Raw genomic sequence first — 17,871 nt, forward strand, 5'->3', positions numbered from 1 at the left:
TGGGACGTCACATGGTATGGAATACACCATTGGCCAGTTTGGGTCAGGTGCCTTGGTTGTGTCCTGTGCCAACTTCTTGTGCCCTGGCTGGCCATGAGAAGCTGAAAAATCCTTGACTATAGTCTAAACACTACTGAGCAACAACTGAAAACATCAGTGTTATCAACATTCTTCGCATGCTGAACTCAAAACATAGCACTGTACCAGCTACTAGGAAGACAGTTAGCTCTATCCCAGCTGAAACCAGGACAAAAGCAAAACTGAAAATGGAAACGGAAATTCTGTCTAGATGATGATGATGAAAGGAAAGCCGCAGCACCACATAAAGCTGGCCACCCGGCAGCACCCCGAGCACAGCGCCCACCCGCACCACCATAAAGCCTGACCAGGCTCCTGTCCAGCACCACCCACGCAGCACCCACAGCTCCACCATGGCTGTGTCCACAATCCCACAGCCCCGCCTGATGAGTAGAGGCAGCAGCAGCAGCCCGGGCTGGGATTGCTCAGCACTGCTCACACCTCTTCCAGCCAGGAGCCCATGCCAACAGGAAAACAGGCACGACCACAGAGAGGCCAGCAGCACCGTGGTGAGGCCAGGGCCAGGCTGCGGCACAGCCCACACACCCGCACAACAACAACATCTTTGCTGGAAAGGAAGGAGGAGGAAATTGCTGTGCTGCATGCTCATGGACAGCTGCAAGGCGATGGGGAGAGGGGTGGTATTTATTACCCACAGCCTTATCTAGCCCATCCAGACTGCAACCTCCCCTGATGGAGGGGAAAGTCCCCATGGACACTGCGGGACTCTCATAACAATGACTATTTATTACAGAACTCTATTTATCTGGCCATTAATTTATATATTTATATATTTTATTTATTTATTCACTTGTTGGAAATAAAGACTTTTTTTTCAAAAAAAAAAAGAAAAAAAAGAAAAGAGGAGAAAAGAGGTGGTCTCTGCAGGCAGGCAAGGATGAGCCTCCCCTCCTGCAGCCCATCCCACCAATGCCTCCTGCCCTGGTCGAAGGCTTTGGACAGCAGGCCACTCTCAGGGACCCACCATGGTCCTCCAAGCCCACAGGCATCTCCTGCTGATGCTGGACCCTTGAAGCACACACTCGCCCAGATGACATGATGCCTGCCCTGCATGATCCTCCTCTCCCACCACCCACCCTCTCCCTTCCCAACCCTCTCCCACTGCCAAGACATGAAAGTCACCTCCAAACCACCACCCCATCACAAACAACCATTCAGCAATGCCACAGCACTGCTTGGGGCCAAGCAGGGTGGCATGGACAAGGTGCATCTCGAAGAGGTAAGGAGGGGACCCACAAAGGCCTGCAGAGATTTGGAGAAGGAACAGCACCTCAGTGCTACCAACCCCACCCAAGAAACACCAAAAAAACACAAAAAACACAGGAGATGCCCAGGACTGCTCATTGCTCTCCTACAACCACCACAACTGGCCCAGGATGCTCCTGCCTGTGCTCACACACCAGTGACCATGGGGACCTGCCTCACTACATAGAGTGCATCGGCTTAGGCCTTCTTCACCCCAACACATCCTTAGCAAACAAAAAGATATATCCCCCAAACACCACCACCCAACATGGTCCAAACCAACCAGCACAGACCAGCACACCATTCCCCATGAAGGAAACTGCCCACTCACTACCAGCTGTCCATCGCCCTCCAACCACCACCTCAAAAATATCTGCCCTGGGTGCTTTGCCCTCCCAAGGTAAGCCTGAGCAAGACAACACAAAAGTTCAGCAGCTTTGGCCTCCTCCCACACAGGACAAAGAGGTGGTTCCCCATGCTCAGTCACACCACCTCCACCACCACATCACCGCAAGGATACTGCTCTGTGCAAACACAAATGGGGACTTCCCATGCAGCTGGAGAGCAAGAAAAGAAGTGGGACCAAATATATTCAGGTACACAGCGGGACCTTCAAGATGCAACTTCCAGGTTGTACTACAGTCCTCCCAATATTCTTCTAACCAAAAATACCCTGTGATGCCAGGCAGAGGCAACCTCATTGGCTCTGTCTTCTCTGAGGTGACCGAAGAAAGCAAACCCTCCTCAGATGTCCTCAGTCCTCCTCAGGACTTCGTCCTCATCCACAACCACAGCCTCTGCGCCTGGGACAAAGTCCGCCTCAAAGCTCGCATCTGCTTCCAATGCCTCCACAACCTCACCTGCATCACAAGCAATTAGCCCAACGACCCAGACCAACCCGCACGGCCCCACCCATGCCACCACCACCACCACATCTGGACCACTGCCCCATTCCCCACCTCTGTCCTCCCACCTTCCCTGACCAATGGTAAGAGCCACTGTGTCCTGGTTTCAGCTGGGATAGAGTTAACTGTCTTCCTAGTAGCTGGTACAGTGTTTTGAGTTCAGTATGCGAAGAATGTTGATAACACGCTGATGTTTTCAGTTGTTGCTAAGTAGTGTTTAGTCTCAAGTCAAGGATTTTTCAGCTTCTCATGCCCAGCCAGCAAGAAGGCTGGAGGGGCACAAGAAGTTGGGAGGGGACACAGCCAGGGCAGCTGACCCAAAGTGGCCAACGGGGTATTCCATACCATGTGACGTCCCATCTAGTACATAAACTGGGGGGAGTGGGGGTGAGGGGGAATCGCCGCTCAAGGATTAACTGGGTGTCGATTGGCAGGTGGTGAGCAATTGTACTGTGCATCATTTGTATATTCCAATTCTTTTATTATTACTGCTGTCATTTTATTAGTGTTATCATTATTAGTTTCTTCTTTTCTGTCCTATTAAACTGTTCTTATCTCAACCCACAAGTTTTACTTCTTTTCCCGATATTCTCCCCCATCCCACTGGATGGGGGGGGAGTGAGTGAGCGGCTCCGTGGTGCTTAGTTGCTGGCTGGGGTCAAACCACGACAGTCCTTTTTGTCGCCCAACGTGGGGCTCAAAGGGTTGAGATAAAGACAAACCTGACAAGAGCTTGTTAAAACAAATTTGTTATAAGCATTCATTATATTGGTCTAATAGTCGCTGGTCACTATGTTGATTTATGTGTTCTTAGAGTTGTTGCTCTGGTTTTTAAAGTTCTGTTATGTATCACCTCACTTGCTGTATGTAGTCCCTCTGCTGCTGCTTATCATCCATGGGAGGTGGATAAAGGTTTTCGCTTTGATGTATTGTTCTGCATTGGTTTATGGTATGATAAAGTTATCGGTTATGGGATTAATCCAGTATTTGCACTCAGCATTGTCACCTTTATACTTTGGGAGCCATATGTGGGAAACTATTAATAATTACACCATTTAACTATCCTCCTTGGAAAGACAGTATATGGGTGGGGTACCTTTCTTCCCCTCTACTTTCTCCTTCAGTCCAGTTACAATGGTGTTTGAAAATTTTGAAAAATTTGAATACCCTTGGGATGTTGACACCAGCACGGTCCTAGCCCTACTGCTAGGAATTAGCATACTCCGGCGACGAGCACTGTGGCTACCCAAACCCTGTTGACAGACACTGCGGGTATCCAGAAACTGGTGAGTGGTACTGCAACTGAAGCAGCGGACCAACCTGCACCAGTATCAGTTGCCCCCATACATAAAAAGAAATATACAAAAAAATCAGTTCGCTTAGCAAAGGATGAAGGTGAACCAGGGTCATCACGGGAACAGGAGGAAGAGACAGAACCAGAGGTAATCACCCGATCCCTATCCTTGAGTGAGCTGCGGGATATGCGAAAAGATTTTGGCCACCATATAGATGAGCATATTATCACCTGGCTCCTCTGATACTGGGACAATGGGACTAATAGCTTGGAATTAGAAGGTAGTGAAGCCAAGCAGCTGAGATCGCTTGCCAGGGAAGGTGGCATTGACAAGGCAATTGGAAAAGGGACACAAGCCCTCAGCCTCTGGAGGCAACTCCTGTCAAGCATGAAGGACAGGTACCCCTTCAAGGAAGATGTTCTATGTCAATCAAGCAAGTGGACCACCATGGAAAGAGATATCCAGTACCTGAGGGAATTAGCCGTGCTAGAGATGATTCATTATGACCTGGACAACACACAATTACCCAAAGATCCAGACGAAGTCCAATGCACACGATCCATGTGGCACAAGTTTGTACGGAGCGCACCATCGTCCTATGCCAACTCACTGGCGATAATGACCTGGAAAGACGAAAGGCACCGATGGCAGATGAAAAGGCTCGCCAACTCCGGCAATACGAAGAAAATCTCTCCTCCTCCCTACAAGCCTGCATTTCGGCTGTGGAGAAGCTGTCCCAGGATGTCCAACAAATCAAAGAGGATATGTCCTACTCCCCACCTCTAAGGACCTATGTCTCAGCTACTAGGAGTGTTCTTCTGCCCGAGACAGAGAATATAGAAGGTTCACACCGCGAGGTGCCCTGTGGTTTTACCTATGCGATCATGGAGAGGACATGAGAAAATGGGACGGAAAACCTACCTCGGTCCTAAATGCATGGGTACGTGAGCTGCGACGAAAAAACACCACAAAAGGGGATTCTACCAGGAAAAAGGCCACTCCAGTTTCCAAACAGAGTAGAAGGGCTCATCTTATTTCTGATCGTCTTGAAGGGACTTCTGAGCCAATTTTAAGAGAAGTGAGTACTGGATACTCTGACCGGAATTAGAGGAGCCCTGCCTCCAGCCAGGTGGAGGAAAGGGACAACTGGGTCTACTCGATGGTGTGGATTCGATGGCCTGGCACGTCAGACCCACAGGAATATAAGGCTCTAGTGGACACCGGCGCACAGTGTACTCTAATGCCATCGAGTTATAAAGGGGCAGAACCCATCTGTATTTCTGGTGTGACAGGGGGATCCCAAGAGTTAACTGTATTGGAGGCTGAAGTAAGCCTAACTGCGAATGAATGGCAGAAACACCCCATTGTGACTGGCCCAGAGGCCCCGTGCATCCTTGGCATAGACTGTCTCAGGAGAGGGTATTTTAAAGACCCAAAGGGTATCTGTGGGCCTTTGGTATAGCTGCCTTGGAGACAGAGGGCATTGAACAGCTGCCTACCCTGCTTGGTCTCTCTCAAGACCCTTCGATTGTGGGGTTGCTGAAGGTTGAAGAACAACAAGTGCCAATTGTTACCACGACGGTGCACCGGCGGCAATATCGCACCAACCGAGACTCCCTGATTCCCATCCACAAGTTGATTCGTCGACTGGAGAGCCAAGGAGTGATCAGCAAAACTCGCTCACCCTTTAATAGTCCCATATGGCCAGTGCGAAAGTCTAATGGGGAGTGGAGACTAACAGTAGACTATCGTGGCCTGAATGAAGTCACGCCACCACTGAGTGCTGCCATGCTAGATATGCTAGAACTTCAATACGAGCTAGAGTCAAAGGCAGCCAAGTGGTATGCCACAATTGACATTGCTAATGTGTTTTTCTCAATCCCTCTGGCAGTAGAGTGCCGGTCACAGTTTGCTTTGACTTGGAGGGGTGTCCAGTACACCTGGAATCGACTGCCCCAGGGGTGGAAACACAGCCCCACCATTTGCCATGGACTGATCCAGGCTGCACTGGAAAAAGGTGAAGCTCCAGAGCACCTGCAATACATTGATGACATCATCATATGGGGCAACACGGCAGAAGAAGTCTTTGAGAAAGGGAAGAAAATAATCCAAATCCTTCTGAAAGCCGGTTTTGCCATAAAAGAAACTAAGGTCAAGGGACCTGCTCAGGAGATCCCTTTTTTAGGAATAAAATGGCAAGAAGGGCGTCATCAGATCCCCATGCACGTGATCAACAAAACAGCAGCTATGTCTCCACCGACTAATAAAAAGGAAAGACAGGCTTTCTTAGGTGTCATGGGTTTTGGAGAATGCACATTCCAAATTACAGTCTGATTGTAAGCCCTGTCTATCAAGTGACCAGGAAGAAGAAAGATTTTAAATGGGGCCCTGAGCAACAACAAGCCTTTAAACAAATTAAACAGGAGATTTTTCATGCAGTAGCCCTTGTGTCGGGGGATGCAACAAGTCTACGGAATTCCTGACAGTTCGAGAACAGCGCGACCTTGAGCAGCTTGTAGTATATCTTTGAGAAGTCTGGAAAAATCCGAGAAGACCAGTACGAAAACAAGATAGTGATAAGAAGAACCGTCCTGACAAACTCACCAATCATGAATTGTTAGTTACTAAGCCAATCATATACTAACACATACTCTGAAGAAGGGGATAAAAAGGTGTGTTAGAACAATAAAGTAGCCATTTTGCGTGATCTATTACTTGTCGTGTCCATCTCTACCGCGACAAATGGTGACCCCGATGCGCCTGAGCGAACAGATCATCTAACGGCGATAAATCCAGCACTAGCGAGAAGTATACCAGCGGCGACGAGAGCTGCGAAAGAGTATACCGGCAGCGAGAAAAGCTGCGGAGACGGAGCCCGGTGAAGCTGAGAGCAGTGGAATCTGCCTGGTCCGGACCTGAGCCTAGACACCTAATAAGGTGAGCCGCCGGGGACTAAACTGTTAGAATGGGGCAGCAATTAACAAAAGAAAAGGAGACGATTTTGTCTACCTGGAAAGCCCTATTAAAAAGAAAAGGGGTTAAAACCCCAGAACAAAGCCTGAAAAGGATTTTAATACGGTGTAAGATGCAAGGCTTTACAGCCACAACAGTTACTGCATTCAGTGTGGGTGCATGGCAAGCTGTGGGCTGGAAAATGTTTGATGAGATCTCTAAAGGACAGAAAGAGCTCTGTAAGTTGGTGATCGTATGGCGTCTATTACGTGAGACCCTGAAGGAATGGAAAGCAGAATGTGATGCGAAAGATCAGCAAAAGATGAGAAATCAGAAAATGTTATCAATGAAAAAGTTTCTGCTCAAGTAACAGCTGCGGCCGATGCTGCAATATCAGCAGTTGTGGGCAGAAGACCCCTCATGAGCAAAATCAGATCATACCCTTATTCACCTCCTCCTCCTACGCCATTAATTACTTTACCGGGCGATGAGGGGCCCTCCTCACCTACTGGTGCGGCAGCGGAAGGGGTGACTCCATCAGCCCCCCCCGAGGAGAAAAATGCGGTGACTAACACCGAGCCGGAAAGTGCGGGCTGTAATGAAATTGAGGGCCGAAAGGACGGTGAGAGTCAAACTGAATATGAGGGCCGAACGGAAATTGAGAGCCAAAATGAAACTGAGGCAGAAAAAGCTCTAATTGACGCTATGCGATCTCTGCAGCTCGCAGATAAAACCATACCGAAAGAACCCCTGCCATGGACTCTCCCTCCGTCCACAGTAACTGTGGTCCCAAGATCCCCTGATCAATTTTGTGAGGGAGTTAGAAGATATGCTGCCGACTCTGGCAACTGGGATCTAGTAGAACGCCTCAGCCCGTGCTCTCTAACACCAGCATTTCTAAAGCCTCTAGATAACACAGCAGAGGCTCCTGTTACATTTCCTGTTTTCAAAGCTGCTGCAGGCACAAACCGGCACGATGAGCACAATCCCATAGGCTGGAGAGTAGTGCAGGATTTGCAGAATAAAGTACAAAAATTTGGAATCAATTCTCCTGAGGTAATGCAGCTTATTCGTATAATCAGCACAGATCTGCTGTGTCCATATGACATTATGCACCTTGCGCAAGTGCTGTTTCAGCCCGTACAGTTGCAAGTATTTCAATCCACCTGGAGGCAGATGGCACGCGCGGCGGCGCTGCATAATTCACGACTGCCACAGGGTGACCCGAGATTAGGCCTTGGAGAGGATGCTTTGCTTGGTGAAGGGCAGTATAGTAACCCTCAGCTGCAGGCTACATGGCCTCCGATGGCTCTCGAACAAGCACAAAATATAGGCCTTATGGCAATAAAGTGAACCATGGATATGGCAGCTCCAAAGCAAAAATACATCATTATCCGCCAAGGCCCCACAGAACCCTTTTTACAATTTGTAGAAAAAATATCTGCTGCCCTAGAAAAACAGGTAGAAGATGAGGTCTTAGGACAAATGCTATGCAAAGAGTTGGCAAAAGATAATGCTAATGAGGACTGTCAAAAGATCATACAGGCTTTACCAGGAGATCCTTCTGTTCCCGACATGGTAGCTGCATGTTCTAAAGTTGGGACACTGGAACACACGGTGGCCACCCTAGCCAATGCTATGAGAAATTCTGGAAAGTGCTTTGGGTGTGGCAGTGAAGGGCACATCATGGTAACTTCTCCACACAAAACATCACCAGGTAAACAACCGGTGCACCACTCACCGGAGATTACTTGCAAGAAATGTGGGAAATTAGGACACTTTGCAAAACAATGTCATTCCAAATTTCATGCTAATGGACAGCCGCTACAGGAAAACCGCAAAACGAGTGCGAGAGGGCACACGAGGAGAACAAATCCCCTCCCGACAGCCGGCCAATTCCTCTCTGCGAACAATTGTCAGCTGCAACAGCTGGCTCAGCAGGGTTGGATGTATCCACCGCCGACACAGTAACTCTAGTCACGAAAGACATCGTTAAGGTCCCTCTTAATGCAAGGGGTCCTATAGGACGGGGACTGAGTGCATTGCTACCGGAAAGATCAGGTAGCACATTAAGTGGAATAATCGTGCATGTGGGAGTTATTGATGCTGCTTTTACAGGTCAAATCTGCGCGATGATTTCGACCCCCTACCCACCAGTAACAATCCCTAAAGGTACTCGCATTGCTCAACTTGTTCCTTTTTCGAGTTCTCTTTCAAAAGCAGAACAGCGACTGCGATGCGATGGAGGCTTCGGCTCCACGGGACCCCCTCAGGTCTGCTGGTCTCAGACTGTCTCATCATCCCGACCACATATGACGTGCACACTGTCGAATCACGGAAGATCCCCGACTACAGTAAGGCTTGCAGGGCTCCTGGACACCGGAGCTGATGTGACTATTATTGCCGATTATCTGTGGCCGTCTACCTGGCCAACAGAGGAGGCTGGTATGGGAGTAGTGGGGCTGGGAGGATCCACAGGAGCAAAGATGGCAGCCACTCCAGTTCCGATTGCCAATCCTGAGGGCCAACAAGCAGTTATTAAACCATATGTGATGGCAGCTCCCCTCAATTTATGGGGGAGGGATTGCTTGTCGCAGTGGGGGCGAGAATTATCACAGATTTTTAACGGGGGCCACTGTGCTGCAGGGTGTTAGACAACCCATGCTTGTTTTAACTTGGTTAACAAATAACCCTGTGTGGGTGGATCAGTGGCCCCTACCAATTGAAAAAATTAAAGGCCCTGCAAGAATTGGTAGCAGAACAACTAGCTGCCGGACACATTGAACCATCTCACAGTCCGTGGAATACTCCAGTGTTTGTGGAAAAAAAAGAAATCAGGAAAATGGCGATTTTTGCATGACCTGTGGCAAGTCAATGCTGTCATGGCCACGATGGGGGCTCTGCAACCAGGCATGCCTTCACCTGCCATGATCCCTCAAGATTGGGAAATCAGTGTCATGGACCTTAAGGATTGGGTGGTTTTTTTTACAATTCCATTAGCTTCCCAAGACAAAAATAAATAAAAATTTGCATTCTCTGTGCCTTCTATCAATCATGCAGAACCGGCAAAACGATATCAATGGAGAGGTCTGCCGCAGGGCATGAAAAATTCACCAACCATTTGTCAATGGTTTGTTGCACAAGCTCTGTCACCTATAAGGGAAAAATTCCCTACTAGTTATAGTTATCACTATATGGATGACATTCTGTTAGCATCAGACAACAAGGAGCAGTTGAATGGCATGAAAAATTTGGCCACAAATTCACTACCACAATATGAGTTAGTTATTGCCCCTGAAAAAGAGCAAAAAATAGCACCCTGGAAATATTTGGGAATGACAATTACAAATAAGCAGGTTGTGCCCCAACCTGTGAAACTTAACCCTGCAGTTAAGACACTCAATGATGTACAGAAATTAATGGGATCCTTGAACTGGATCAGGCCCTATCTTGGACTGACCAATTCGCAGTTACAACCTCTATTGGACTTATTAAAACATTCCAATGATCCAACAGAACCCAGAATATTGAATAAGGAAGCATTAAATGTAATTCACAGGGTGGAACAATGTATACACAGGAAATTTGTTTCTCAAATTGATCTGTCTCAATTGGTACAATTCTTTGTACTAACTGACAAAACTGTGCCATTTGGTGCTTTGGTGCAGTGGAATTCTGAGTGGGATGACCCATTACATATTTTAGAATGGATGTTTTTGTCATTTCTGGCCACGAAAAACTGCTCCTGGCTTGTTTGAACTTATTGCTGATGTAATCATAAAAGCCAGAAAACGATGTGTAGAACTAACAGGACGTGATCCAGCTACGATTGTTTTACCTGTTCAAAATTGGTACTTTGAATGGTGTCTGGCAAACAATTACAAGCTGCAAGTGGCTATGGCGGGTTTTCAAGGGCAGATCTCGTATCATCTACCGTCGCACCCGCTCCTGAAATTTGCTCGAGAAATACCATTTGGTCAGAAAAGCTTAAGCCAGCCGGAACCTGTGAAAGGCTCTACTGTCTTCACAGATGGTTCTGGAAAACCAGGTAAAGCAGCCGTAGTATGGTATGAAAACAACAACTGGAACAGCAAAGTAGTGTATCAAAATGGTTCTCCACAAATAGTAGAGCTGTGTGGACATGGCACATTGAAGCAGCAGCTTCAAAAACAAAAAGGGGGAATGATTGGGGAGCCACCACAGGCATGTTTAGATAACGTAGTTTATGTTCTTAGCTTTCTCCATTATGGGGATAATTCTTCTCTACCTCCTTTTTTCAACACTTCTCTTTTTTCAACACAGAATTTACAAAGAGGCATCAAAGTACATGTTAAAGATTTAGTTACTGGTCAGTGGAGTGGACCATGTGAGCTATTAACCTGGGGGCGAGGTTATGCTTGTGTTTCTACAGATACAGGCCCACAATGGACTCCCGCTTGATTTGTACGACCATCATCATCTGGAACATCCCAGAGGGTGTGGCAATATGAATACCACCTCAACCAAAAACTAAGTGTAGGTCACCTTGACCAATATAACAGGTCAAGATTCTCTGTGCATTGCAACCGCATCACGAATTCCATGAACCAATAGACAGGATGACTATGACTCATCAGTGCACCTGGCCAGCGAGCACATGCATCATAGGTTGCAAATGAGGCGGATTTTTGGCACCCGCTGGCCACGTGTGCTGAAATCCGTTCCTCTACAAATGTATAAATACCGGGATTTTCCGAAGAGCATCGGGCTGGTGTACGGCAAGGCCATCGTTGCCTCCGTGGGGACGCCCACATAAAGCTGGCACCTACCGATTGCTGGGCTGAATTTGTGGAGCAAGACAGCACAAGAATGTACAGATGGTTCATCTACCTCACAGTCCTCGGATGGACGTAGTCATGGATACCACCGCAAACCAAAGAAAACATCTGGATGACCCTGGCTGACGTGACCGGACAAGATTGCTTATACCCTAGTACAGCAACACCAAACAATCCCTTTTTCACAGGTTTAATAAGGGGTTACATTGACATCGACAAAGTTTAAGAACTTATTGATGGAGACCCCTGTGCAGCAGGTCATGGATTCAATGGATGGGAATGCCTGGTTTTCACGGATCGGGCATTAACCCTCATTGCCACCCCAGGAATCACAAATTCTGGGGTCCCTGAATACAGACTGGTGTAGTATTATCAGATTTACTGCTAGACATTGATAGTGTCAGACATGCTACGCTATAAAATAGGGCTGCAATTGATTTCTTGCTTTTAGCACAAGGACAAAGATATTTGAGGGTTGAGGATTGTCTGGATGGTTGATATCTCTGCTCAAGACTGTGGGGGTAGTGATCTTCATTGTGATAACTATGCTTCTAATGTTGCCCTGTCTTTTCGGCCTTCTGCAAAGGGCCCTGCAGAGGGCAGCCGGGACAATATTTTTAGCACAAATACAAAAAGGGGGAATTGTCGGGGGATGCAACAAGTCTACAGAATTCCTGACAGTTCGAGAACAGCGCGACCTTGAGCAGCTTGTAGTATATCCTTGAGAAGTCTGGAAAGATCCGAGAAGACCAGTACGAAAACAAGATAGTGATAAGAAGAACCGTCCTGACAAACTCACCAATCATGAATTGTTAGTTACTAACTAAGCCAATCATATACTAACACATACTCTGAAGAAGGGGATAAAAAGGTGTGTTAGAACAATAAAGTAGCCATTTTGCGTGATCCGTCTCTACCGCGACACCCTTGGACCAGTCCGGACAGGACAACATGTTAAAAATGTGCTCTATGCCGCACATAGGGAGAATGGCCCTACCTGGAGCCTCTGGCAGAAAGCACCTGAGGAGACCTGAGGCCAATCCCTGGGGTTTCGGAGTCAGGGATACAGAGGATCCGAGGCTCGCTATGCTCCAACAGAAAAAGAGATATTGGCAGCATATGAAGGAGTTTGAGCCACCTCAGAAGTGGTTGGTACTGAGACACAGCTCCTCTTAGCACCCCTGCTGCCAGTGCTGGGCTGGATGTTCAAAGGGAGGGTCTCCTCTACACATCATGCAACTGATGCCACATGGAGTAAGTGGGCCGCACTGATCACACAACGGGCTCGCATAGGAAACCCCAGTCGCCCAGGAATGTTAGAAGTGATCACGGACTGGCCAGAAGGCAAAGATTTTGGAATGTCGCCAGAGGAGGAGGTGGCACGTGCTGAAGAAGCCCCGCTGTATAATAAACTGCCAGAAAATGAGAGGCAGTATGCCCTGTTCACTGACGGATCCTGTCGCAGTGTGGGAAAGCATCAGAGGTGGAAGGCTGCTGTATGGAGTCCTACACGACAAGTTGCAGACACTGCTGAAGGAGAAGGTGAATCGAGTCAGTTAGCAGAGGTGAAAGCCATCCAGTTAGCATTAGACATTGCTGAAAGAGAAAAGTGGCCAGTGCTCTATCTCTATACTGACTCATGGATGGTGGCAAATGCCCTATGGGGGTGGTTACAGCAATGGAAGAAGGGCAACTGGCAGCGCAGAGGTAAACCCATTTGGTCTGCCGCACTGTGCCAAGATATTGCGTCCCGGCTAGAGAATCTGGTTGTAAAAGCACGTCATGTAGATGCTCATGTACCCAAGGGTCGGGCCACTGAAGAACATCAAAACAACCAGCAGGTGGATCAGGCTGCCAAGATTAAAGCAGCTCAGGTGGACCTGGACTGGCAACGTAAGGGTGTAGGGTTTAGGGATTAATCCGTGCGGGGCCTGGACGACGGAACACCAATATGATGATTAAAGTCGCCAGTTTATTGAGCTTAGCTAATCATTTTTATACAATTCTCTAAGTTGTTGAGAGACTTTGATTGGCTACTACATGCAAGCACTTGGTGTCCACACGCACAAGCATAAGCAGTGATTGGTTACATTGGTACTGTCCACACGCACAAACACAAGACATAATTGGTTGTGTTAATTAAAGCATACAAGACTTGTCTCAGTCCAATTGGTCAAGATAAGACCCTGAATTAAGGTTGTTTGTGCCAAGTTCCCTTTATCGTGGAATGTGCACCTGTGTTTTCCTAATTGGGATCTATCTTCTTCTATCTTCTTATTTATTCTGTTCAAGGCCTTCTAAAGGCACCTGGAACAGTCTTGTGACCATGAGCTATTTTCAGGCCCAATAACTAAGTTGCATATAACTGAACCCTACATAAGGGTGAGCTAGTTATGGCTCTGTGGGCCCATGATACCTCAGGCCATCAGGGAAGAGATGCAACATATAGATGGGCTCGAGATCGAGGGGTGGACCTGACCATGGACACTATCGCGCAGGTTATCCATGAATGTGAAACTTGTGCTGCAGTTAAGCAAGCCAAGCGGCTAAAGCCCCTGTGGTATGGAGGGCGATGGCTGAAACATAGATATGGGGAAGCCTGGCAGATTGACTATCTCACACTGCCACAAACTCGCCAAGGCAAGGGCCATGTGCTGACAATGGTGGAAGCAACCACCGGGTGGCTGGAAACATATCCTGTACCCCATGCCACTGCCCGGAAGGCTATCCTGGGCCTTGAGAAGCAGGTCTTGTGGCGACATGGCACCCCAGAAAGAATTGAGTCAGACAACGGAACTCACTTCCGAAATAACCTCATAGACACCTGGGCCAAAGAGCATGGCATTGAGTGGGTGTATCATATCCCCTATCATGCACCAGCCTCTGGGAAAATCGAACGATACAATGGACTGTTAAAGACTACATTGAGAGTAATGGGGGGGTGGAACCTTCAACCATTGGGATACACATTTAGCAAAAGCCATCTGGTTAGTCAACACCAGAGGATCTGCCAATCGGGGTGGCCCTGCCCAGTCAGAACTTTTACATGCTGTAGAAGGGGATAAAGTCCCTGTAGTGCACATAAAAAATATGTTAGGGAAGATGGTCTGGGTTACTTCTGCCTCAGGCAAAGGTAAACCCATTCATGGGATTGCTTTTGCTCAAGGGCCTGGGTGCACTTGGTGGGTGATGCGAAAATATGGGGAAGTCCGATGTGTGCCTCAAGGGGATTTGATTTTAGGTGACAATAGCCAGAATTAAACTGTATGATATTAGTTGCTATATAACTCTGCCACTGTATGTTATCATTACTATAATTGTTATATGCTATATCCATAGTACTATAGTAAGAATCATTTGGATCAAGCAAGAAAGAACTGTGATAAAACTGAGCGAAGCGCAATAGCGATGGAACCAGAACTGACTCCAGCATGCAACAATCCAACAGTGGACACCATCCTCCTGCTGCGTCCAATGTCACCTGCTCGTCACACCGCACTGAAGCCCGATCCTGCTCTGCCGACTGAGAGGACTTTGCACCATCCCTCCTGCCCAGGAGAACTGGTATGACAGATGGAGCCCAGAGTCGGGAACTAAATGAACTCAACAAACATTTTATGAACACGACCCATAAACTAAAGGAATGATATCTCTGTGTGTGTATACATATATATATATATGTGTCATTGCTTATATGTCTCAAAGGGACAAAAAAGGTGATGATGATTGACCGGGATGTAACTGAAGGTATGGGAACTGAGCATGACGTCAATGGTATAGAATAAGGGGTGGGTACTGTCCTGGTTTCAGCTGGGATAGTTAACTGTCTTCCTAGTAGCTGGTACGGTGCTATGTTTTGAGCTAGGTATGAGAAGAATGTTGATAACACACTGATGTTTTCAGTTGTTGCTAAGTAATGTTTAGTCTCAAGTCAAGGATTTTTCAGCTTCTCAAGCCCAGCCAGCGAGAAAGCTGGAGGGGCACAAGAAGTTGGCACAGGACACAGCCAGGGCAGCTGACCCAAAGTGGCCAACGGGGTATTCCATACCATGTGACGTCACACCTAGTATATGACCTGGGGGGAGTGGGGGCGGGGGGAATCACCGCTCAGGGATTTACTGGGTGTCGATCAGTGGGTGGTGAGCAATTGCACTGTGCATCATTTGTATATTCCAATTCTTTTATTATTACTGCTGTCATTTTATTAGTGTTATCGTTATTAGTTTCTTCTTTTCTGTTCTATTAAACCGTTCTTATCTCAACCCACAAGTTTTACTTTTTTTCCCAATTTTCTCCCCCATCCCACTGGATGGGGGGGAGTGAGTGAGCGGCTGTGTGGTGCTTAGTTGCTGGCTGGGATTAAGCCACGACACGCTACAAGAACGGCCAGAGACCTTGAGCCTCCACTGACTACTCGTCTATTTATATAGCTTATTCCATTTAATTTGACAAGGGTTTTTATCTATTAATTCACCTATTTATTCAACAGAAAATAAAGACCTGTTGCAAAAAGCTTGCCACTGCCTCATCTCAGAAGCACAGGAATGAGCCTTTGGGGTGGGGGGAAGCAACCTCCACTCAGCACCTACTCCAAGCCCTGCTCCAAACAGGGCCCTGCAGATCCCATGCCCACTCTTCTGCTTGGCACCTCCCCAAAGATAAACCTTCCTCAACTTCTTTGGAAAACCTCTGCCAGGGTTTAGCCATCGTCATCAGAATCATCTCTTCAGTCCTTGTCTCCTCAACATTTTCCACCTTCCATCCCGGTTTAGACCAGCTGTTGAAGGAGAGGCATGGCAGAGATCACTTTGATTAGGCTGAGTTTGGCTACTCTTGCCGCTTCAGGCATTTTTCATGATAACTCTCTCATTGCGCTGCTTGAAAACATCTTACAGCATGAACTATTCCAGGGCAACACAGACAAGATATGAATCCTTACATTTTCTCTTGTTCGGCTTTACTCTTGGACTGAATGGACGGGTTAATAAATTTTTTTCTCCATGTGCTTTACTGTATTTATTTTAGATTAAGTATTACCCATTCATTTTTTGTCTCCATTTGCTGTCACTACATGTAAATAACATCAATAATTCTCAGCTCCTGGCCCTTCAGATACAAACCTCCCCACCAAGAGGCATGCTCTGCTCCAGCCCCTGCATGGCCCTGTGGCACGGCTACGTGGAAAAAGCACTCCTGCCCAGAGAGCAACAGAAAATTGGGCAAACAGATGGGAAGCACAGGCTGATAAAAGTTGAACAGCGCTCCTAGAAAACATTTTGTCTCTTACCAAAGTAACCATGTCTCTCCTGGCCCCAGAACTGCAAATATTTTGTCATTTTGCTGCTCTGAAAATAATCCCATTCATTTCAGTTGACAATTCTTCCAAGGATCATGCCTTCATTAATGCACTCATCTTTATTTTTTTAATTCAGGATGTGCAGCTGGACAGGGTTTTGTCTGGGACATCCCTGTACTCACTTTTGACTATCTGACTCTTGCTGTCCCCAGACTCCACATGGAAGACCTGGTACTGACTTGGACCTTTAACTATGGCATTCATCCAGTGATGCTTCTTTTCCAGATCACTGCTCATTGCTCCATTTCTGTCTCTACAGATACACTGCATCACTTAATCCTGTAACTTTTCTCAGTTACATACTACCAAACTTTCTCCCCAAGTTCCTTATCCTAGTTTTCTGAAAACAAAATTCTTCACCTTTCCACAATCTAGGCTGAGGCTCTTTGTGAATCTAACTCTCAGCTTCTCTCCCACACCATTTATGTTCTGGATCCAGGTAAGGAAGAAAACTTCATACACTCTCCCTCCTGCAGCTCACCTGCATTTGTTGCCATGATGTATACGCAAAGATCTCCACCTATGAGCACCTCCAAAACCTGTCAGATGCACCTACTGGCTGCCAATTTGCATAATTGCTGTTCAACCCTACCTCTTGGTAAAAGAAAACATTCACACTCAGATTTCAACTAGATTTGACAAGATGTCATACTGTTGCTACAACAATTAAAAATTTCTCCACTCAAAAGCACAGAGCACACTTGCTTCTATTTACAGAATTTGCAGATGGATGAATGCACAATGCAACAGTTGCTCTATATCAATTTACACCACCTGGAGAAACTGTGGGTATTTAAAACACAATATAGAACATAAGGATAAGCTCTCAGTCACCATCAAATGAACTAATTTGTGTTGCACAAATGATCGACACTGAGGATAACTTGTTTAAAATTAAATAAACCAAGCCATTTACTTACCATTGGCAGCCTGGATTGAAGCATCTGGAGATCATCATAACCATAAATCTGCTTAAAGACAGATAAAAATAAAACATCATGATAACACTTTTCTCTGACGCTGACCAATTTGGGGCTTTAAACAGAGTTTGACCTAGGTCCAGTCTATTTTAAAGGTGTACAGCTACACGTCGCATTGTGCTATCATGGCACACTGTAGCATTTTAAGACTAGTAGATCTAAGCTTAAAATGGCTTGTCACTCCAATGTTGTTTCATGGTGACAGCAGTCCTCTGAGGAGAG

At 46.9% G+C, this 17,871-nt stretch overlaps 4 protein-coding genes across 14 annotated transcripts in view; 3 read left to right on the forward strand and 1 right to left on the reverse strand.

Moving 5' to 3' along the window:
• Window positions 1-17,871, forward strand: part of LOC126035259 (uncharacterized) — a 393,856-nt gene that overhangs the window by 161,676 nt on the left and 214,309 nt on the right. The window lies entirely within an intron of this gene.
• Window positions 1-17,871, reverse strand: part of LOC126035242 (ubiquitin-associated protein 2-like) — a 247,102-nt gene that overhangs the window by 22,349 nt on the left and 206,882 nt on the right. For 6 of the 8 annotated variants that reach the window (XM_049793525.1, XM_049793526.1, XM_049793527.1 and 3 more), the window contains one exon: window positions 17,590-17,640. In XM_049793525.1, coding sequence (XP_049649482.1) covers window positions 17,590-17,640 — 51 coding nt within the window. The remainder of the gene's footprint in view (window positions 1-17,589; window positions 17,641-17,871) is intronic. The other 2 variants (XM_049793524.1, XM_049793528.1) reach the window with 1 other exon arrangement.
• LOC126035365 (ribonuclease H-like) overlaps window positions 8,378-17,871 on the forward strand; it is a 223,521-nt gene continuing 214,027 nt past the window's right edge. Inside the window, exons 1-2 of the mRNA XM_049793902.1 lie at window positions 8,378-8,850; window positions 10,908-13,154. Of these exons, the coding sequence (XP_049649859.1) occupies window positions 12,516-13,154 (639 nt within the window). The 5' untranslated portion in view covers window positions 8,378-8,850; window positions 10,908-12,515. The remainder of the gene's footprint in view (window positions 8,851-10,907; window positions 13,155-17,871) is intronic.
• LOC126035317 (uncharacterized) overlaps window positions 15,095-17,871 on the forward strand; it is a 271,995-nt gene continuing 269,218 nt past the window's right edge. The window contains exon 1 of the mRNA XM_049793816.1: window positions 15,095-15,105. The gene's annotated coding sequence lies outside the window, so the exon portion shown is untranslated. The remainder of the gene's footprint in view (window positions 15,106-17,871) is intronic.

This window comes from Accipiter gentilis, chromosome W (assembly GCF_929443795.1).
Source record: "Accipiter gentilis chromosome W, bAccGen1.1, whole genome shotgun sequence".
Classification (NCBI taxonomy): domain Eukaryota; kingdom Metazoa; phylum Chordata; class Aves; order Accipitriformes; family Accipitridae; genus Astur; species Astur gentilis.